This window comes from Lagopus muta, chromosome 9, assembly GCF_023343835.1.
Source record: "Lagopus muta isolate bLagMut1 chromosome 9, bLagMut1 primary, whole genome shotgun sequence".
Lineage (NCBI taxonomy): Eukaryota > Metazoa > Chordata > Aves > Galliformes > Phasianidae > Lagopus > Lagopus muta.
In genome coordinates this window covers 17853824-17878160 of record NC_064441.1, presented here as the reverse complement: position 1 = coordinate 17878160, position 24337 = coordinate 17853824, and the positions used below count along the sequence as shown (strand labels likewise).

Here is a 24337-nt window from a genome sequence, read left to right as displayed (position 1 = left end):
GGAAGCTCAGAGATGCTTCTGAATTGACCATATCAACTAAAGCACTATTTTGTTGTTTGGAAAGGCTGAGAGAGTAGGAAACTAAATTCTCAACTTTGTCACCCATGGAAAAATACTGTGATCTTTCTGTGCCAATTGCAGCAAACATTGCCTAAGGATGTAATACAGAGAGCAAAGAAGAAAGTCCCAGCACTATTGCAAAGACTGATATTATAGTCATTATTCTTGCTGCAGAACATTACTGTTGTATTTTGTACCAATGTTTTAAACATTCTTTTTCCCACTTAAGTAAAAAAAAAAAAAAAAAAAGACAAAAAGAAAATGTTTGAGAATACAAGGTCTTCAAATCTCCTGTTAAAGTTTAGGTTTGTTCTGAAATGCAGTAATTTTAGTTTGTTCAGGAGCAGAATGATTGCCCCCTCCCCCCCTCCCTTCTGAGTATTTGAACATTTACTCATCTTTTGGGAGTCCCAAGAGGGAATTCCCCTTATTTTCACTTGTGGAGTGAAAAGTCACCTCAGACTGTCATGCAACCCAAGACCTTTCTTTCTGTATGAGATTTGGACTCTAGACAAGAGCAAATCTTTCCAGTGGAGAATGAAATTGAAGGAAAATGCTCAGGGACCAGGTATCCACTGGTTCATTTTTGAAAGTGGCTTAGGGCCAAAGGTGAAGAGGTCTTTAAAGCTCCCCTTCCACCCTCAGCCACCTGCTCTCCTTTGTAACCCCAGTCTCAGTACCTTGGTGTATCACAACAATGTCATGATGAGCTCCCAGGTCCCTCATGATTCTGATCATGTGTCACACTTCACCAAAAAGAGTTTCCTCTGTAACATCTGAGAGGAAACCCCTTACTGCTGCACCCAGTTATTTGATCCCAACCATCAGGTGCTTTCTTGCTGATGACACATTGTGAAGAGTGTCTGACTGTTTCTTGATGAAAGTAAAAGCACAAAATTACCAATTAAAAAATTGGTTTTGGAGCCATGAGACAAAGTTCAAAAAGGCTCAAGGGAATAGTTTCATTACTGTTCAATCTGCAAAGTCTTCCTCACCTAATTTTCTGGGCAGCATCACCTGGATGCTGTGTATTTGACACAAATACAAAGAAATTGGAACTGCAATTATTCATTTGTCTCGAGATAATTTCTAGCTAGATTAGTTCAAAAATAGGAAATGGAAAAGAAAGCATTTGCATGATCACATACAGCTTGGTTTAGGATATTTCTTTGCAATCATCCTAGATTTGTAATACCTATATTTTATTTCGAAGTAAATTGACTTCTGGATTATCATATTAACCAAAATTAAAGCATAGAGAATAGAAATGATTGAATTATTGATATACATTCATGACAGCCCTCCAGCATAGAAGTCAGATACTGCCACATGAATACAATGATGTGAAACTGAAATCTGTGTGTAGCTTTTGTCATACCCTTGAATAAAGAGGCTCTTTAATTATCAGCACTACACCTCACTTAGAATAGCAGATTTAGAGAGCTCAGTATAGCAGAAACTTTAAACTTCTTTAAACTTTAGCTTTTGTTAGGGAATCCTTGTGTTATTTTTTTTTATCTTTAAGCACATAAATTCTGGCAGAACAATATAACATGTTCCATGTTTGTCCATATTTTACCTCTTTTTTCAGTTCCATTTTGTCCCATTCTTTTAACTTCCTGCTTTCTGTACTAATGGGGGGAATACTTACCTCTCTGGATGCTCAGGAGAGTTATTTGTCTGAAATGGACCGTAGTTTTGACTTCTCAGTGGTCTGTGGTGATTTCAAAATGCAGCTCTTTGCCTTGAAAATGTTTGCTGACAGGGTAAATAGCAATTTTATTTTATTATTTCTTATTTTCAGTGGCGTTGTCTAAAGACTCGATCTATCTATATTGCTGTAACAGTAGGAGCTCTTTTGGGTTTTAATTGAAAGAGGTAGTGAGGTCGAGAGCAGGAAATCAGGCACAGGTAGAGCTCTGAGGGAGAGTGAAGCAGCAAGGTGGGAGCTGCTCTCCTTCTTTCTGCGAGGACTGTGGCCCAGCTGGGTGCGAGAAGCACCCAGTGCTGAGCTCTGCACTCCCTGTGCACTGCTGTATGGCACAGCTGGGCAGTGCCTGCTCTTCTCTGAGATCCAGAGTGTGTGCCAGCAACAGCTGCCTAGAGAAGGGGAAGCCGTGGCTGCCTCCAGCATCAGCACTTGTTTTTTTTGTTGCCTCTTAGGCCGTGCACAAAAGGAGTTATTTTGCCTGTGCTGCTGAGAAGTTTGTAACTGCTGTTATTAGAAAAACAGGTGAAACTTGTCTATCACAAGAAGGCCACAGTGCTGAACAAAAAGATCATGAAAATCACCAAAGAGACTGCTAGTACCTATAGTCTAGTCTTGGCCATCCACCTAGCAGTTGTGAAGGTTCTTGAGAGCGCTGTGTAGGGCAGTTATAAACTGGCAGTCTTGGACCACAGTGGCACTCCTTCACACCATTTGGACTTGGCTGAAGACTCTAATTCCTCACCTTTGTAATCAGTTATGTCCTGTCCACTGATCGTGCAGATGATGATTTGCTATGAGGTCTAAGGAGTTCAAATTCTTCTGGATAATGCTGAAAGCCAAGATGAGTGGCCAATAAAATGACCATGCAAATATTTCTATTTAATTACTTAAAAAAAAAATAAATGCAGAAACAGGCAAATCATCTGGAGATTGGGAATTTCCATATTCTCCCTACAGTGAAGTTTCTCCTGATGTCTTCATTTAGATGTTGTTTCTTTGAGGTATGGTACTCTTGAGAAAGCAGGAAGGTCTGAGCAGAGGACCACAACACCTAGCATGTACAAGAACAGAAGTCACGTGTTTCATATTGATTCATGGCCTTTAAAGTCATGAAGAATCATTACAATCATTTAACTGAGCTAACAGCTAAATATTCTGCTTCTACACCTAGAAACTAGTAGATTCTTCTTTTTAATTTTTCTTATGCAGCTGGCCTCACATTAAAGATGTTGGCTGTTTAAGATTTTCTCAGCTTTCTTGGTAATCAATTCCAATAACTAATTAATTATTAAAAAAAAAAAAATCTTATTTCCACTGTCAGCACTTGGCAGTTTTCCTGTTTTTGTCTGCAAAATTAAATGGCCTTATAATTTCCTTAGGTTGTTACTACCAATGTGATTCCAGATTTAATTAATGTGTTTTGACAAAATTAATAGACTGAATTCTTTCTTGGTCTGTGCTAAACACATTTCTTGGTTCTCTAGGCATTCTTGCAGCCTCTTCATAATCCCTTTGCAGTATTTCCTGCCTTTTCATCTCATGGACACGAGTATTTGAATACCAGTGTGCTAGAGGCAATATTGCTAGGTATTCCACAGGTGGGATCTCCCCTTTAATTCCTCTTACTTGGTGTCCAGCTCTCTAATTCCTGCTCATTTTGCTAAGAACATCACTTCTGTGAGATGGTTTTCCTTCCACCGCAGGGATGGTCACTGATGGCAGGCGGGACAGCCGGAGATGTGCTCAGGCAGCTGCTCTCTGCTGGTGCAGGCAGTGCTGCCGGTGGCTCTCCTCTGCCTTCTGGGAACAGTACTGGTTTCATAATGGTTTTGCTGTGTGGTCACGTTCAGGGCACTGAAACCTTTTAGTTTTGAAAAATCTGTGAGAAGGTACTAATGCCTTTCTGAAGAGACAGTAATTGTGAAGCTGAATTAAATGTTTGACAGGATGTTTCTAAATCTTTCACTAGAAAATTCTATAGTATAATTAATAGACAATGTGGTTCAGATTCCCCTGCATCCGCAAAGAATCTATTGAAGTAGGCTGGAAAGATGGGAATGAGACAAGGATTTTCTTGAAAAATTTCTCCATCTGTGAATGCATAGCTTATTTTACTTTAAATAATTAGCTATGAAAGTTCCTCATTAGTATTGTATTAGTAGGCCTTGCGGATAAATAGTCTATATTCCATATCTGCCTTTTTAGCTTGATTGTGATCTCTGATGTTTGAGACTATTCACTTATTTTCTGTTAGATTTTTGTGAAGACAACTCATGTCTTCCCCTTCTCCTCCTTCCGAATCATTTTTGTTCATCTCATCTCTCATCTCTTCCTCTTCTGACTACTCTGTGACTCAGCACGTAGGCATTATTTTTGTTTTAATATTAAGATTGTTGAAATTAGAAGTAATCAATCTGTATGTGACTTTCTCTTGTCACATATATGCAGCATAATATAATATAATAATCCCTGTTTTTAATGGCCCATATGCTGACATAGCACACGCTTTTTCCTCTTGATATAATGGGTGACATATACATACATTTCATACATTATTTTTTATAAACCTTCTGTCTGAATTATAAATTTCAGTCTTCAAATAATTAACTTGTTACATATGCTGCTACCTTTGCAAAACATTCATGTTTGGTAAGTTGCATTATCTTTAGGAGAAGATGCCATTTACTGCACACACAGTTGAACAAGGAACAAAATCATTACAAACAACAGACAAAAGGGAAACAGAAAAGCTATTTGTTAGCTGCAGTAAGAGTAGTAGATGTTAGCAACTGAGTAAAGCCTTCTTTAAACTCAGGAGATAGATGAAATATGGGGGGAAAAACACCTCTTAAAATGGTATATACCAGAAAATAACAGTATATAATACCATCTTTTGTTACAGAAAAGCAAATAGCCAAAATGACTCTTGATGTAAGCAAAGGAAGCACAGACACTATAATGCCATAATTTATCTGAAATATCTATGTACTTTCCTCAGTGCCACTGGCTCTGCATCTCTGGACTCCTTATTGCTCTTGTCCCTAAGGCCTATTGGTAATGGTAAACTATTTCCCAAACTGTGCCCCTTACAGTTTGGGAGACTCTGACATGGCATAAGCCAGCAAGGAGTCATGGAGTGAGCAAGAAGTCAGGGAAATCACTGAATATCTGTGCCTGAGCTCATCACCTGAACCTGTTTTAATCAGGAGTGTAGCTGAGACCAGTAAGATCCACTGCTTGATCTGCATCTGAATGGATGATCTGCACCCTGAAGTAACCGGTTACAAATGATTCATGGCAAAGCCTCTTAAAAAAGGCTGATTCACACTTGGCAAATGTTGTCTTGAGAAAAAAGTTTTAGACTTTGGTTTTCTTTGTTTCATGCACGTGGCTTGATTGATTAAGATGGATTTCTTGGCTTAGCTGAATGTTCTGGATTTTGTTCTGAGTTTTTGTAAGTCTGGCTTAAGGTGAAAGTTGAGGAAATCTGTGGTAGTTGATATTGTGGATTCCATGGGTCTGAAATGAGCCCCGTCCTTCTAATTACTCATACCACTGCAATAAATAATTTCTCTGAATTAAATGTTTTTGTTACAGTAGATACATGTTACGGAGCACCATGTGAATTTAAAATCTAAAATATTGATACAGTTCTCTTAGAAAAACATTCAGGTTTTAAAATTTTTTTTTCTGAAAATCCTCAAATAATCAATACTTAATTATGCAAAACAAAACTTACAACATTAAAGCTATAATATCATTTGTGTTGTTTCTTTTGTGCTCAGCAAGTTCATACCACTTTGTCTTCACAGTACATCTGAGAGGAAGGTGTATTCTGTTCTATGAAATCAGCCTTGCTTCTCAGCAATAACTCCCCGTAACTGAGACCAGCAAAGATTTTTTTTCATTAGAAGTTCTCTTACTGCTTGTTTAGAGCTCTCACATACCTGTAGTGAGGGCTGTACAACATCTTTGCATTTTTAGGCAGTTTTCCAGAAGGACCTACTAGCAATAGCTGAGGTGTTTGTAGACAATTTAGCACCAAAGGTAGTAATGACCTTTTACACAACAAAAAGAAAGGTATTTGAGGACTCTGGCACCATTCGATATTACAAGCTATTTTCTAAACTCAGTGTACTATTACTCTCTTTGTGGTCAAATTTTATAGTTCTTTTACATGTAACGCTGTCCTTGATATGGAAAGATGAGAAACAGTTGCAAAATTCCTCCACCTCTGATCTCTTCGGCTTCAGTCTTAATTTCTTTTCCTGTTCTCTTCTGATTTGTCATTCTTGAAAGCTGACTCATTAACCTGTGCTACTTCATCAGATACCTTTGTAAGGTTTATATTAATCTGTAAAAACTGTAAATTGCTAACACAGGATGCTGTATTTAAAAAGACCGTAATTGCCTCACATTCAAGACTAATCACCAATCCAGATTTATTTTCTACAAAGCTTCTTCACTGGATAATATGAAGATACTGGATAATAGACACGTGCTCTCCCCACAGCGTGTGTGGGGAAAAAGATGCTTTTAGTCTTCCTTGGAAATAGTTCAGTCACAAACATATTCCTTGAAAGTTGAGCATCCAAATGATAAGAAGTGGGGAGGGAAGGTTCTGCCCTGCTTCTTGTTTCATGAGGAGCCTGAATGAAAAGGGAAGAGATCAGGGAACTGACGGCTGCAGCTATCACCCGAGGATGCTGCAGGGCATGCTGGGTTCTAAGAAGTTCCCAGGGAAGTGATAACATAGCCAGAATCACAGTCTGTGCCCGAGACTTACTTTTTTTGATGGAGACTACAACACTATACGGGCACACAGAGGTCTCAGTTCTGCTAATTAAGAGTTTCATTGCACATCTGGTAGACTGGCAGATCATCTTAACTCATTTCCATTTATGTAGAAACATTGCTCTTTCAGATTAATGCTGCAGAAGTAGTGATTATGTTTTAGTATATTTTTGTGAGATATCATTTTTCTGTCAAAGACTAATTGGTATAAGTTATAGATAGAAACAATATAGTGACTTACACATGGTTTCTTAAAGGCTGAAGCCAAGGGTATGACGCTGCTCGGGTTACTACAACCTTTGCTATTGATTTATGTATCTACGTGTGTATTTATTTATTTTACAAGGAATGTATTTTGTTCATAATTAATTTAGATTTTTCTTTTTTTTTTTTGTCCTCTGAAGAGATTAATTTATTCTACAGAAGCACTTAAAGCATATATAAAACCCCTTTACATTTATTTAGAACATGCTAACCTGCTGATGCTCACTAAGGCAAAATGGATAAAGCTGGATAAGCATTAGAAAAAAATCTACCTTCATTCATTTGGATTGAAAATTTAATTCAGGTTGACTTTGTTTAACTCCTGTAAACATTTGGAAATTAAGTTTTAATCACTCAAAGGTTTGTAGAAAGCGAGCTTCATATGTACACATTTAAACCACTAGGTACTAAAAAGATATTCAAGTTATATAGAATGCAAAAATGCTTTTCACCGTAAGATTATTAAATCCCTATGCCAGAGCAAATATACGAAACCAATTAAACAAATCAGATCAATATTTGACAGCACCTTGTACAGCTAGAGTCAAAAACATGCATAACTTCATGGGCATGTAAGGAAAGAAATGTAATTGCAAACTCACGATCCATGAATTGGGTCTTCCTGTATGATACCCTTAGTAAAAATAGCTCAAGCAAGGAAAATGGAGGAGAGGGGCCACTGACAGTAGCAAGAATGAATTTCAGAATGGTAAAAATGCCCAGGTTCCTTATTTTACACTTCCAGAATTTGAAAATATTTAATTTAAAGCAAAATGCACAATACTTATCAGAGAGACATAAATGACATTAATTACATATCAGTAAATTACGCTTATGCTTTGCATGAGCTACCAATGGGATGTGAGGTCATTTACTTAAACCAAATGACAAGCTTGTGAGGTATTTTGTCTGACAACTTGGGAAGCAGTGTGTGCAGATGAAACAATATAATCTATTTGTACTCAACTTCTGTCTTCACACATCACCCTCACCCTGTATTACCTCCCATGTAGTATCTGTAGTACCTCAGCACTGGGATGGAAAGCAGCCTGCTATCGTGGTCAGGTCACAGTTGGTTCAGTTGTGGCAGTGCACACTCGAGTCCTTTCCTGTGCTGTCTTAGAACTCAGCAGAGGTGATGATTCTGTGTAGTCCTACAGCTGCTGTCCAGAAGTGTCCTACTGATGCTTTAGAGGCTCCAGTCGGAAGGGCCGTGGTGATGGGAAGGGGGTGGTGGCCCTCTTGGAAGAGGAGCTCTGAGGCTTGCTTTCTCTTTTGCAGTGGAACTGCATTCACCTTGCATTCAGAGCACGGCTACTTGAAGCACTGCTGGTATCGCAAACCTCTGATCAAAGGAAGGAAAAATAATGATGGACTTATTAAAAAATATTTTAGGAAAATCAATCATTCCTATTGATTAACACGCAATGTTAAGTTATTCAAGGCACAGAGTATTCTTTATTGATCCAAGGACATCTGAAATAATTTCACACTGCTTAATTGTTTTTGTAATTCAATCACATCTTTTGCTTTATCTATGAATTGGTAACTACAAAACTTTATGAGCTTTTGGAGAACAATAATTTTTGTATGATGATAATTTTTCACATTACAAAAATTAAGCTGCCGCCCTTTCAAGCTGTGAATTACTAAAACATAGAACTTGCTTTGTTATTGCCAGTGATAGATGCAATACAAATGCTAATCATGCTGGGCTACTGCTAAGCAATACTTGCTTGCTGTTTATTGGTGATGAGAAATTTCACTGGGAAATTCGCAGTCTCTGCAGCAAGACTCTAATGAGATAGTAAGAAAATGCAGTTGTCTAAGAAAAAGCTCTGCTGCATTCCCTTTTTATTTTGTTGGTCCATTTATTGTATATTTGAGTCACTTAATGGGCTAGTAAACCTGTTTTGAATTCATTGCCTACCACAAGCTTTGCCTGAAATCTGCAACCCTCAAAATAAGAAATTCTGAATTTACTCAGAAGACCAACATTCTTCCTGAAAGAGTAGCAAAATGTTATTTTCGTTAATGATATTCTCTGGAAGAAAAAAAATCAAAAAAATACATATGCTTAATTCAAAATCCTATGTTGTATTGCCAGGAAGTGAATGGATGAAATGGGATGATAAGTGTAACCTCATTCAAGCAGCAGTTTATAAGCCTTTACTTGCAGCAATGAGAGTGGTAGAAAATGGGACTATTAGGATGCACTATATTTCAGTGAACTGTTTCTCCAAGTTACTGGCATCTGTTGACAATGACCAGTAATGCCACATTAGCACCAGTCAACGAGGCAGGATAGCACTGGGGTACTCTTTAAGTTCACAAAAATACACCCAAGAGAAACCTTTCTACCTCCTTTGGAATGTTTTGCCCCAAACTACATCATGTATGGGAATAGGTTCCTTGCTGAAGTACTTTTTAAAATAAACCTCATTTGGGGAAATTGAGAGCAATTAAGGTATTTATCATTTTCTGTTAAGGGATTAGCCCTTCTGAAAACTTGAAGCCACTGTGGAGAGCCAAGGCATAAGTAAGTGAACTGTTGTTCTAGCTACAGTTGCAGTTATCAAACAACAGTGTGAAATACTGCTTATTTGAAGGTTTCTTCTCTCTGACAAAATTAGTTGCATATTTGTCTTCGGATGTCTTGTAGTTTCCTGTAAGTAAGAAAAATACTTTTTCATCTGAATCTGTGCTGAAGTAATAGCACTGCCTCTGGAATTATTCTAGGATTTGAACTCTTGGGTGATTTTACTTCATTTGGTTTAGAAAGCCAGATGGATGTGGTCACATATTTAAGAATTCACTTCACCTCTTGGAATGATAGATCTGCTGTCTCTCCCTGTAGATGTGATTCCCCTCTGAATTTGCTCCGGTCCTCTCAAACTCATTTTTTGTAAGGGTTTGACTGCAATTTATTTTTTTGATTTCAGGTGATTTTTGTTAGAGTTGAATTTCACGGATTCATGTGGATAGCTATGTGGGTGTATTTCTGTGTTGAATCTCTCTGATGTAATTTTACTATTATTTATCATCTTTGGAAATCACTGCATTTCAACAACATCTAGTTTCCAATCCATTTTTCTGTTCAGCTTTGTGATATGATCACTGTTTAGAAGCACAAAAAATCATCATAGTTTCCTTTCTATATACAAGAAGAACACAGTCAATGCACAGGAAACTAGAGCTCTCAGAACAGAAGCCATGAATGATAAAACTACACAATGTGAGGTACTGCTGGAAGTAGTACTTTAATATCCGGTGACGCAGATACATTATCTGCTTTGGTCTTTAATGTAATCTAGATTTTTGTTCTTTATATTAAATCCCATTTGGAGGGGAAAAAGAAACTCCTTACAGGCTCTGTGACTCACTGCACCCAGGTTCTTCTGAATTTCCAGTATGCCCTGAGATCTGCATGTCTTTGGATGGCACTCTTCACCTATGTTCCTAACGAAATGATTACCTTCTGTAAATATCAAGTCTTAAGTGATCAGCCTGAATACAAGAGCCCTCTGCAGCTCAATTCAAACAGAATAAAATCCAAAATGGTTACTATCAGGACGTTTTCATTAGAGAAGTGCAAACAAAATTGACAAAGTATAGGATTATGTGATTATAATAATCAAGAGAAATTAGACATGGAGAAGTAAAGAAATTATTTAAAAAATGAATTGGAAAGTAAAGAACATCCATAGAACAGACCTGGTTCAAATTTATCTTGAGAAGGAAAGTTTATAGTAACTGGAAAATCCACATCATTTCTTACATTGTCTGGTATGATAAGCTGGTGGTTGAATAATACGCAAGGCATCAACTACAAGGATGTTTATTTCTATATTAGAATATTCTTTTCTGCAAAATTTTCATTTCATTTTGAAGGTTGTGAATTTGTAAAGGGAATCTGTGCTTTGCTCTCTGATGAATAAGTAGAGGCTATTTAAGTGTTAGTTTGGAAAGTATCATGTTTGCTAAAACCTCACAGTTTGTGTACCAGCCAAAATTAATTTAAAATCTTACGCTTTGCTCTAAGAACTTTGGGAAATATTAGGAAAATATACAAAAATTAGAAAAAGGTAGGAAAAGAAAGCATTGATAATACGGACCATATTGAGGGTGAACAAGAAAAATGCATTTTTCATGTAAACGTTCTGGAACATGGGGAAAAGTATGAGAAAGGAAAGGCTTCTGAAGAAGGCAAAAGGCATGAAAAGCAGATCCTATGTATGCTTTGTTATGCATAGGATCTTATGGGGTCAGCACTTCTAAAAGTTTTTCAAATTGCATTTTCAGTTGGGTTTCAAAGGTTATGTTGGATATTTATTGTTCTTCCCCTTATACACGTTAAAGTAGCCATATTCATATCCCTGCAGGGATTCGTATCTTGCTTAAAGTCTGTACAGAGATATCAGAAGAACACGGTGAATTAACATAGGCTATAAACCTTACGAGAGGGTACCAATTTCCATCTCTAACTTTATCATGATGTTTACATCATGATAAATCATGTATTGTCCTCTAAAATGGATTGTAGCAGAAAATCCATTGGTTTAAAGGGGAATACATGAGGAACAATAAATGCTTTGAAAAATTTAAGAATTTGCCTACTGTGTCTGACAGCAGGCTGAGGTTTTGCCTCTGCCTATAGCAAAAATGGTCGCAAAGAAAGGTCTTAGTTCAGCTGCTTGTAAAGCAGCACCAATTTCATGATCTAATAATCTAAAGAGAGCATTACACTCTCATGCTTGGCACCCTACTCTAAATTTTCAGTCTTGCTTTGATGCAAGTCACTGCATGGGTGTGATCCAGCACCTTCCTAGTGGGTAAGACTACGCTGTGTCACAGACTGATTTAGGTCCTGTGGCCCACTCTGGTACCTTTGGTCATCCAGTGTTGTACTGGCAACCAAATAAAAACTGGTTTATTTCTTCTGGAGCTCAATTGCAGATGCAGGAGAATAAGAGAGATGAGAAGGGGTGTTACCTATTTAATAGCTGGAATAACACTGAGGAGAGTCTCTCAGAAGAGACAGAGGAGAATCCTAGCTGTTTTGAAATCTTTTTATGATTCAATATTTTTTCCATTGAAATCATTCTAAAAAACTACAGTGGGGGGTGGGAGAAGGCAAAGGCAAAACATGGCAGCTTACCTGAAAACAGCAGCCAAGAGTTTAAATGCATTGTGTCTGGCAGAAAATGAAGAAGGCAATTTGGTAGGACATGTGCTCCTGGTTGTGCTTTCTTTCGCATGAATTATATGGCACCTTGACACGGGTGCCCATCAGAAGGCTATTTTTGTGATTAGGTGAGATTAAATTAACATATAACATGATTTTATTTAGCAATCTCACATTATATATACCAAGCAAGGTTCATAAAATGTTTAAAACAAACATTGCTTTTGAAATAACAACAAAATAGCAACAACAAATAGCAACAAAAATCATGTGTTCTTTATGGAGCCAAAGTAGGATCAAGGTCTACTGCAATTTAAGAGCACAGTGAAGGCAAACAGTTTAAAAGCAGAGCATACGTTAAAGCTTCAGCCATTAGAGATGAGGAACAATTGGCTTACTTTCTGTCACAATGATTATAATATGTAGGCTTCTATATACTTTCAAAATTTCAATCTGCTTTCTTAAATAGGAATTATAACATCACAACACAAGTAATAAGGGATGATGCAGTAGGGTGGTGGTAGAGTTGATTTCCAACATTGCAGCTTCCCAGCTTTAGTGAACTTCTTAATGCTATTTTAGCAAATATGGGTCTTTGCACACCTTCCATGTGGTTTTTCCACTGCAGAAGAACCTTTTGTTTAAAAATCTTCCCAAGGATCACAGAAGAGATGTATTTATTATTCAGATGGCTCATTTATTAAGAATAAATAATTTAAATATATTTTCTTCTGCTAAACGCATTAGCAGTTGCAGCATAAATGGAAAGAAATGTTTGTATTTAAACTCATGTCTGGCACTGTTTGTTCTATTCAACTTGATGGGCACCCTGCTTATTTATTAAAAGCTACTGACCTAAGTCTCTAGAGAAATGCCTGCTAACTTCTAGAGAGGCAATGAAACTCGTGGCAGCAGTGGCAAAGTACTGCAGCATTTTGTTCCATTCTTCCAACACTTAAGGCAGGCTTAATGCCATGAAGCAAAAGAACAACTAAGCAAGAAGACCCTGGGCCTAATTCAAACTTGCTGCAAAGAAAAAATGATATCAATGTCATTGTTAATGGATTTGGTGCACATGAAAACCATTACTTTATATGACTAGCAGAAATAAATCCTACTTCCATTCTATTAGAGAAGTGGATGCTTATTATTCTTTACCCTGTGATTGCAAACCAGACTTTAATATATCGCATTAAAATACATGCTTCATAATGCTATATTTTAAATCTATTTTCTTCTTTAAAACAGCATGCACACTCCGCTCCACTCCTCTCTCTGTGCTTTTCCAAAGAAAAACATAATTTTCTCCAGCAATACATAAACTTCTCCTAAGTGCAATCAAGTCTAGATTCCTGTGGCTACATACTCATTTTAAACTATAAATTGGGTTTAATATTGTATAAATCATGGCGTTGGGCACCCAGTAAGATTGTATTTCCCCATTCGAGTGTTATGCAATATTCTAAAATAAAGCAATAAAGAACATAAAACTGTTTCTATAAGGAACAGTGCAGTGGGGCTTGTTGTAGGATCTGAACTGTCTATGTTAATGCACTGAAATCTCAGATATAACTGGGAACTTTTCAACTTTTCTTATGTTGAAAAATAGGTTTTTTTTTTTTTTTTAAAAGATACCCATTATTTTTGATTACATATTTGTTAGTTTTTAGGTGTAATTCCCTTAACAAGATAGTGCAACCATTTGGTACTGGAATGTGGAATATTCCTGCTAAACTGTCACTTCTTTATTACTTAGAATAACTGATATTCACCATATTATTAACTCATTTGGAAAACATGATTGTCAAAATGGTTAAAAATCCCACTTCAATGTCCCGGTGGGGAGGTAGGATTGACTCTGCCCTGGGAGCTACTCAAGTTTCTTCAGCAAACTGTCTCTCAGGGTTAAATCCTCTTCTCCACCAATGTCTTGAATTTACACAGGGGAAATTATGATAAAAATAATCTTTATGGCTCCAGACTGAAATGGATCTTTCTGATTGACTGCCTCTGATGGCAAATGCATGTCAATAATTCTCAGTGAATGCATGACTGTGACCTTTTCCCCTTTGTTTTACAATTTCTATTTTACAAGACCAATAAAACATGTCAGAATGAAGTGACTTTTTGCACTTCTCAGTGTGGGTTCTTGCTTTTCTTAGATGGTTCTAGACACAGGAATGGATGGGTCTCAGGTCAGAGGTAACCTTTTGGTAATGTCCTGTTTGAGATTAAATGCTATGTTTTCCTCTTGTAATGGTTCTGCCAGAAATTTATATAAGCAAAGACTGAGGGATATGCTCCTTGCAGTGCACAGTTATTCAACAGAGTGGAACTCACTAAAGGATTTCCAACCTCTTTGCTTTCTTATGCCCTAGAGCAGGCTGTAGTGTTAATGGGCACACCTGGTTGCAGAGCAGCAGCATAAATGTAGGTATTACAGAATCACAGAACTAATGGTAGTTGTTTAATTTAAATTTTTGTATAGGGATATATCATCATAATTTGTAACTATTTCTATCCAACTGCCCCCATTACTGGTATACAACACCACAAGAGGACTGCAGAACACTCAGGCAGTCATTGCGATAAAGAAGTACAGTGAAGTAAAAAGTAGAGCAGTGTTGATTGAGGTGCCAGGGCTGAAGTTAATTTTTGACTCTGACACCAATATTGTGTCATCTATAGGTGAAGTCTCTTCATCTTCTGTACTTTAGCTCCCTACCTGTAGAAGTTGGGAACACCTGTCCCATCTCACTCCTCTCATTGGGCTTGCTTATTTAGTTTATAACATGGCTGAGGTCATCCTGTACAGCATCTGCCTTACAAAGCCACCATCTAGAGTTCATCACCAAACCATTTATAATAAATATTAATATACTAATACTTAAAATGGAATGTTAACCAATTAGCTAAGTCTTGCTGATTTGGTGGATGAAAATGCATTCCCAAGTGTGTTTCTGAACTTAATATGCATTGTTTTGATGTGTTAATCCATAGGTTGCATTCCTAACTTTTCAGCATGTGGGATGTTGTATTACAGACTTCTGGAGCTGCTTGCAACAAACCTAAGTCAGCAAACAAAAATCTTAGAGATTTTAAAGTTCTATGTATTTCTTTTCAGTTTTTCTCAGTCTGCTATAAATGTGGACAGCTTTGACTAGGTCAACATGAAATTACCCTATAATTCCCATCATGTTGATAGTTAAACCTCCCTGCACTATATTTACTATTCACCCCTAAAAGAACATTAATTAAGTGCTCAGCACCGCATGTATGTTTAAGGAATCAGCTGCAATGAACGCAGCCAGTTTCACAGGGCAGGCAGCGCTGTGCTCCCTGCAGGAACAACGGAACAGGAACAATGCCTTGTGCCAAGTCCTGGGAGGGCTTTGGGGCTGTTAGCAGGAAACCCTTGTTAACCACATGCAGCCAACATTGTTTTTACAGTTAGTGCTTTCGGGATGGAGAGATTGCCTCTTCACTAATAGATGTTGTTTTATAATGGCCAAACTCCTCATGAAAAAAATCATCCTCAGTAAAAAGGTGAGAAATGGAGTGCTGACAAAAAGCGTTCCCTGAGCAGTTGTCTGGTGTGCCAAATTATCTTACTGCTTCTTTTTCCTGGCTTTCCTTTGTCCTGTTCTGTTCCACCTTGCAATGGGGACTGCAAGAAAGCAACTTCCGTAGCTCTAATTAGATGAGCAAGCATAAAGGATGTCAAAAGTTTATCCCGACTAATGTAACTTGGAAAGTATTTGTCTGGGTGAAGTGGAGCAGAAAATGTGTGTTCCTTCCTTCTCTAGCTGATAAATACTGCCCATTGGGTTGGGGAAGAGGCTTCGGGCCTCGAGGCTGTGCCTCCTCCTACTTCTGTAGAGTTGTTGGGGGGAGGAGGGAATCGTACTTCAGACTACGCAAAGGGATTTGAGCCTTTTTGATAGAGGGAAAACTAACGGAAAGGATTAAACGAAAGGCCCACGTCCATCCAGTCTCCTGCAATCGCTGCTTAGACAGCTGTGGCACACGTTGGACGGACCCTCTGCACCCGGTGTTCAGTAAGGCTCCTGCCACTGGCACAGCATCGTGGGCCTGCTGCCATCCGTGAGACGCAGCAGCAGGCAGCCCCGCGATGAGCAGCCGTGCATCAGCTGTGCCTCTTGCCGCGCTCGTTTCCTAGAGCTGTGATGCACAACGCACGGGCTGGGGCACCGACAAGGCGACAGCCGAGCAGGGAGCGGCCTTCCTCGTGTCCTGCGTATAGCCGGGGCGACCCGCGCAGCTCCACGCGTGCCCGGGCTCTCCCGTTGCCTGCTATCCTCACCGCCGTCAGCCGAGGCCCCACCGCCTCCGGGGAGCGCGCGCAGGTGCGCGAGCCCTCCTCGTCCGCGCGCAGGTGCGCGAGCCCTCCTCATCCGCGCGCAGGTGCGCGAGCCCCCCAAGCCCGCGCGCAGCCCCGCCCCGCTCTCCTCAGGGTCGGACGCGGCGGCGGCGCCGTCCCTCGGCGGCCGAGCCGGGCGCCCCCCGCCCCGCTCATGAATATTGATGCCTCCCCTCCCCGTGACGTCGCCGCGGTCCCGGGGCGGGAGCCGGAGCCGCCCCGGTGCTGGCCGCGAGGGCGAATGAGGGAGCGGCGGCAGGCTCCTTCCCGCCTCCCCGCCCGCCGCCTCGCGCCGCAGCCAGCCGGAGCCGCGCAGGGCGCCGCGTCGCGCGTGGAGGGCCGGCGCCGCGGCGGGGATGCGGCGGCGCTGCGGGGGGCCGGCGGCGCTGCTGCTGCTGCTGCTGGGGTTGCTGTTCGGACCGCCGGGCTGTCCGCTCGCCGCCAAAGGCAGGTACCGGGCGGGGCGGGCGGCGCCGGGAACGCGGCGGGGATGGCCTGACTACGGCTCCCCGTCGCAACTTTTCCGGACGGAGGCGTGGGGCGATGCGGGGAGCGGGCGGAGCGCGGCCGCTCGCACCTGGGCTGCGTTCCGCCGTGGGGCTCCCGGCTCCGCTGCCGCCCCGCGTTGCTCCGCGGCGGAACTTGGTCCGAGCGCTCCGCCCGGCTCAATGCACGCCCTTACCAACTCCTCCGCTTTGTTTTTGCTGTCCGTGGGCGTTCGCCTTTTTCGTCTCCGCGTGAGAAGGGAAAACTTCAGTTACCGCTGTCTTCTGTTGGGTTGGTTTGTTTACCGCGAATGGTCGCGCGTTGACCAACTTTGGGAGGGTAGCGATTCTTTGTTGCCTTAACTTTCTCCAAGTTACGAATAGCAGAGTAACCGTAAGGAGCGGGTCGTTACTTGCGGTGCTGCAGCCCCGTGTGTCTCGGGGAACGGGGCGCTCCGGGGAACCGCGCCGTCGCTGGCGGCGAACAAATAAATCGGGGCGGCTCTGTGCGGGGACGCCGCGCTGCCCTTTGTTTCCTTCGGTATTTTAAAACGATGCTCTCTCTTATGCGGATTTTCTCTTTCGCCGAGCGTGCCCGTTGCCGGCTCTCGGAGATGCCCCCCGAAGCTGCAGGTAGCTCCGCGCGGCAGCCGCAGCCGGGCCGGCTCTGTGCTTTGTGTTTCACCGCTGGAGGGCTGCAAAGAGCGTTTTCCGACAGCGGTAACTTAAAAACATCGAGCGCTTAAAAATCGTCATTTTAAGGGTGTTTATATCGGCGTGTGAGTATTTCTAGCTTTTCCTTATTACTTTACATCCGTTTTATTTGTATTTCACTTCTAAAGTCAGGTATTCCCCGAGGCTGCGATACAGGATCAGTGAATGCATTAACAGATCTTGGCACCAGATGCGGTTGATGCCCGATGCGCTTGTCTCAGTGGACTCTTTCCATCCGCCCTCAATTAGCGGCGTGTAGGAAAAGGGCATTATTTAAACATTATGTGGCACCGCTTTCTCCCCGCTTTGAGTTATCTCTCTCTAAAGGAAGGCAGTCGTAATTCCAGGGGCATTCTGGGTGACATTACGGCACAACTGAGAAACTTAATGCTGTAGGCACGAAGTTGGCTTTTGGCGTGGAGGAGCGGAGGGACGCAGTGAGTGCGCCTTCAGCACCGCGCGGCCGGACAGCGCCGCAGCTCCCTGTGCGCGCGCTCGCCCTGCTGCGCTCCGCTGCTCTTCAGAACAGCCCCGAAGGCGGCGGCTGTCCCTGCTGCCCCTCCTCTGCTGTTCTTGAGATGGGAAGGAAGATCGCTGGAACAGCATTGGTTCTCATAGTTCGCCACTCTGCCTCAGTGAAAAATAATAATTTCTTCCACAAAAATAATTCCTGCCTTTTTTTCTTTTATTTATTTATTTATTTATTTACTCGTTCTACCCCTTATGAAACTGAGGAAAAACAACTTTCTGGCCCTTTCTATTGGGAAATTAAATGTAAGAGGTAATGCTGGAATGGTTAATAAGTGGTCAGTTAGAGATCTCACCTATATATTAAAAACTCAAGCAGTTTGTTGTCAGCTTTCTAACAGCTTGTTGACTACAGGGTTTGCACCCTAAGTTCAGTAAAATCACTGTTTTAAACAGGAAAAAAGTATTTAAAATATTTTCAGACCCTTTTCTTCAGTAACACAAAGAGGCATTCTTTCTGGATTGCTGCAATTGCATTAATGCTGTTTGGAAATCATGTGGGCATGCTCTTATGTGATCTGCAGTTATGTAAAACAGAACATTTTGAAAGGCCAGACTTACCTATTTTTTCAGCATGTTCAGAATTTGTACTTCTTGCAGACAGGCAGGAATACCTGCTGCACTTCCCTTCCTCTTTCTGCTGCTCTACAAATCTGTGCATAAAACTGACCTGTAAAATTACTTATCTCTTTCTAGTATTTACCTATCAAACAACTCAGCAAAGTTCTGAAAAGGTTGATGTATCCAAATTTTGTGTGAGACCCAATTAGTCAGCCTTTCAAGTTTGACTTTATTTGAACACTGTAATTAACACAAACATCACTTTAATCTTAATTTTTAAGTATGGCTGTAAGTATCTCAATGATCTGAATAACTAAGAATATTTGATACCAATTAAATTAATTACATGAGCAAAACTTGAAGCCTTAGTCATTCAGGACATTTCCAAATCAATGGAACATTCAGTCCCACTTGGCAAGTCTATTATGTGAATACAGCTGATATGACTATCAGCAATAGAAGAGCAACTAACCTAGGGAGACAGAGACAGCATATTCTGCTTAAAAGAAAGCTTGAAGCCTGTTGAGAAAGGAATTAAAGAGAAAATCTTTGAAAGCATGCTAGATGGATTCTAATGTTTGAATTTTTTCAGCTTAATACTGTGGTTACGTAAATCCTTTTCTCACAGTAAATAGTAATAAAATACTTTGCCATAGCAATTCAAAAGAAAGAAAAATAAGAAATTTTTGTCCTCATTGAAAATACTTAGATAGTAATGTTTGGCCAGCTGTAGGTCAAAAGATGGGGGTGAAGAAATAGATTTCTGTAGCTCACCAAGAAACCCTGGCAAAGACACATTAATGGTTCCATGTTTCCATTCTTATATCAATACATTGAGATGGGAATACTTTATTAATATTTTCAGTGTTTTGATGGAAATGGAATTCATGAAAGCAGACTTTCGTCTCCTAGGATAAAATATTCATCTGATTTTGAAGCTTACGTGTCAAGATAATGAAATGATTCAGAGGTCTCACAAAAAAAAAAAAACAAAAACAAAACCAAAAACACAGAGTATTTGATAACTGTTTAAGTATTGAGGCATTTCATCATAGGTGACTGACAACTATATTTAAGTTGTCATTACCAAGCTAGAGAACATTTGCCAGCCATAATCGTATTGTTTCCAACCTTAATTGTATTGTCTGGAATGCTTCCAAAGATAGGGAACTAGAAGCTTTGGAGTTTTTGAAGCATGTTTCAGTTGTAAGCAAAGCATAGGTATGTTAAAGAACACCTTATGAAGCGTGCCTTTTATAACTAGCCATTAAATGGCTTCACAGTCGCAGATTGGTCATCTTCCTTCAGAGGCAGTAAATGCACCTGGACAAACCCTGCAGTGGCCAAACTGCATGTTTGGAAGTGGCCTTGGTTTTCTTTTTCTCTTTTAAAGATCTGAAGAGGCACATGAAAGCTGATTAGAGGTTGTCAGAGGCACTGTTGCCTTGTTTTGACTGTTTAATGTTTAACTGGGAAAATGTATTGATGATCAGCACTCCTCTGCATCTGTTAGGCATTAAAAAAGCAGAGTGCAAGTTACTGGATTTATATAGCTATAGCTTTTTCTTTTTTGTTTTAAAACTTGTTACTCCTAAGGCTCTTGGTGGGGGGGAAAAAAATCATGAAGGTGTTAATACCTGATAAAAATGTTATTCTAGAATTTCTTTTTGTGATTTCCTGTGTCGTGTTGATGGGATGTTTTGGGAAGGTAGCTTCATAGTTCTCAATCCAGCTTCAAACCTGTCCTGCCTTCATATGTATTTCTTTGGCCTTCTCTTGGTCTTCATGTTGACTTAGTTGCCTAAAAGTGATGTATTTGTTTCTTTAGTTTCCTAGAAGGTTGCATTAGAAGGCACTAGATAGCTTGCTTGGCTCCTGTAGAGTGTGTGAGTGGTGGAGTTAACACTTCGTTTAGTAGAGAGAGCTTCCCTACCATGAGATAAGTAATGGGAAAATGAAAGATAAAATGCATTGTTTTTATAGCAAGCTAATTACTAATATCAAGTAGTTCTGTTGCCCATAGCTTGTTTGTTTTTTTAGCGAGTAAGGCAAATAATCAAGCACTAACATTCAATCATGTTTAGTGTTACTAAATATTGCTTTAGTATAACTTAAAGATGATTTTTATAACCTAATAGCTTGATGTGTGGTCTGACTCAAATTTATAGGGTGTTTGTAGAGACCACAAATCACGTGTAGCTGTTCTCAGAGACTTTCCTTCTCCAGTGTGCTTTCTGTAAAGAGCAGTCTGAAAATGCAGGCTGCTGAGTTATATCAGGTAGAGGCACATACAAAGTGAGCTTTGGATTTTTTAGTGATTGCACTTGAATGGTGACTTCTCAGTCTCTCACATGTCTTATTTTTGTGCTAGCCAACAAAAATTAACAGAAAAAAAATCTTCAAGCACAACTGAAGTTGCAATTGGTTTTAACAAGGTTGTGTAGAGGATAGTAAGAGTTGGAAGATTATTTCCTTGTTGAATATTTGGAGAAATACTTGATTCTGAATTTTGTACTTGGAGTAAAATCTGGACCAGCTGGAGGATATTCAGACAGGAATGCTTCACAAGTCTAGAAACAGTTCCTTCAGCACATCAGCTCAATTTGTTTAGTTGAATGAAAATGAAAATGGGAACAGGTTTCCATGTAACAGGTATGTAAAACTTTTTTTCTTTTTTTTTTTTCTTTTTTTTTTTCTTCTTTTTTTTTGGTAGGGCATAAAGTAAAGGGCATCAACAAAGATTCAGGGTAGACTTCTGGAAAAATGGGTAGGATGTCACAGAGCCTTTAACTGGAGAGGAGTAAGAACTGTTTGGAACAATATTAGCAAATAAAGTTGATCAAACTGCTTGGTGGGGAGGAAGATGGATGCTAAAGCCTCCTAGGATTTTCCATACCTTGTCAAGCTTCAAACAAAACTGCAGTTTTCAGGCTACCCAGAAAACCACCATGCAATAAGTTTTGGTAGTGGAGATGGAGGCAATAAGGCCACTTAATAAACCATCTTACCACATAAAGTATTGCTTCTCCAGGCAACTTGTATCATTCCTTGGTCTCCGTACAGGTGCTGTCTGCAGGCTAACAGCCTTCCTTGAGTGGCAGCTGCTGCAGCCATCCCTCATGGAGATATTCACATTCTCATTTCATTTATGTATTTTTTTAGATAGGCCACTTCTGTCTTCAAAAGGAATAGTTTTTGACAACTGTGTGAAGCTGTGTCTCTCTTGCTGTTCTCTAGAGTAGTCTACTGAATCACAGCATAGCAGTAAGTGCTGGAATCAGTCACATGGGCTGTCCATATTTTTGATGCCAGATAAACAAGCAACTCTACTGATCCCCAAACGCTTATTTATGGGAGAAGCTGCAGGATGCGGTGGATGCTAAACCTTCAGATGCATTCAGCAAATGATTGTACAGATTCATGAAAGAAAAAAAAAAGCTAAGGTGTGTGTAAAAGAAAGGCACAACTGCTTGCTGAAAGCAATCTTCTGCAACCTACTGTTGGGAAGCTGTACAGTAGTGGCACTGTATGTGTTTTTTCTCTTTCATATGTGCTTGCTGTTCCTGGGTCTGTTAGACTTCATAATCAGAGAACAGGCAAATCTTGTAGAGTTTGGAAAGTGTGAGTCAAAGTAGTATGGGTAAAAAGGGAAGACACTTTGAAAAGAACTGGAGGTGGGAAAAGGAAGCTTAACGTCAAACTTGAGAAAGCCATTTGTTATATCAAAAGAAGGTATTCTCTGACTAAAGTTTGTGGTTTGATCTCCTTGGACTTTTATCTATAAGTTTAAGTATGTTGAGATTATGTTAAAAATAGGAAAGCTGTCATGATTCAGAAGGGCTGCTTTTAAAACTAAAATAGAGTGAATTTTGCAAGAGACACTTGTGTTGTGGTTTGAAGAGCTGTTGTTAAATCTGTCACTGTATGTAGAGGCAGGGTTACTTGTCTGTCACTTCACAGTACTGTATATAAAGCTCCTTCTTCAGCAACATACACCTTCCTGCACTCCATATTACTCACTGCAGAATAACAAAACAGGATCTGCAGTGTATGATTTACATAGTATTCAGAAAATAGGTGTGTATAAAGCACGTGTCTCCATGTGTTTATTTTAAATAGAGCGAATGTTGTATACGTACATGTTCCCACACACTCAATTGTTGGCATACAAGAAATTACACAAATCTGAAAGAAGAGTTCCTAATTCATTTACACTCCACATCTCTTGTAAGCATGCTGCACAAGATAAGAATGTGCCAAAATCCTTGAATAGGATGCTCAAATGCAGTTATTTCCTTGGTAAAACCTGCTGTTGAAGGTAAGAAGCATGGAGACCAAGGCTTGCTGTTGTTTACATCCTGGTGAGCTCTGTTGATGTAGTCTTGCTTTTTCGGAATGACCACAAACCTGCAGAGGATGAGAACTTCTGCTTTGTTGTTAAGCATGCTTGCAGTGATACCCAATGGGAGGGGCTGTGCACATCTCCTGTGGGACTTCGAGCTGATGACTGTAGGTGCCTGTAGTGCTTGAATGCTTTGTTTTCTTCTAATTCATTTACTGAATACACTAAATTAATGAGGGGAAATTAAGTATTTTGAAGATTTAATTATAGATTTCTAGAGTGAGGAGTTCACTCTAAACAACTATTTTGTTGCTGCATGTATTCTAGTAAAAATGAATAGGATAGCTGCTTGCAGCTCTTGAGTAAGTTATTAAGAGTAAGTTGTTAGAATATTAGGCTCTATGAAACGTCATCAAACATACAACATAAATGCTCCCCTCAAGCAGTATAACAGCTGTAATTCTTGTTCACTGACTTTTTTTAAACACTGAGTGTCTTTAAAATAAAAAATTTTGAACCTGTTTGGGATTTGTCCTCATCCCCAACTCTTGAAATTCTTCTTAAGGTGGGAGATGTGTGATACCTAAAGGCTTTTAAGAAGTCACTGTGCTGTGTACACCAATCTTTCTGTTCTATTTGATGGAGAAACAGCCCTGCTTTTAGCATTTTGGTGTAATATATACAGCTTGACAGCAGTAGAACAGGAAAGACTCAGGACTTCATGCTCTGTATGGTACTGAGAGTCTTTAAGATCATTCAGCTGGAGTGCAGGTTGATCAATATATCATTTAAGCACTATTGGCCTATGAAAAAGGATTTAGTCAATTATTGTAAAGTATTTTTGGAACAGAATACGAAGAGATATCTACTGAATTACAGTTCATTTTATGTGACTTCTCTCTGTATTGCTTGTGAAGATGGCCATACATGAAATAGCATTGTCATAGTTGTTAAGAGTATTGTTTAGATATTTTGTCTTTGTGAAATTTTGACTCTGGTTGAATCAGTGCAAGATTTGCAGTGAATCAGTTTCATCTTTTGTGTGTTGTAGTGTAAATGTAAACAATTCTTTCAAAGTTGTTATTGTTCCACTAATAGCTGTCTTTATCCTTGGGAGGGAATTTTGGATTTAATCGTTCACCTTGTGACTTCTTATGGTATATTCCCATTCATTGGATCAACAGAACAATTCTTGTGTGTGGTGGTGGTGGTTGTTGTTTTTAAAGTCAAAGTGCTTTTCAACCAGCTTAAAACTATGAAGTGTTGACCAAGATGGCAAGTAAGATCTACTTACGGTAGTGTTTAAGTGCAT

At 39.8% G+C, this 24337-nt stretch overlaps 1 protein-coding gene across 1 annotated transcript in view; it reads left to right on the top strand.

Moving 5' to 3' along the window:
* Positions 1-16738: 16738 nt before the first annotated feature.
* Positions 16739-24337, top strand: part of CLSTN2 (calsyntenin 2) — a 298618-nt gene continuing 291019 nt past the window's right edge. The window contains exon 1 of the mRNA XM_048954383.1: positions 16739-16842. Coding sequence (XP_048810340.1) covers positions 16752-16842 — 91 coding nt within the window. The 5' untranslated portion in view covers positions 16739-16751. The remainder of the gene's footprint in view (positions 16843-24337) is intronic.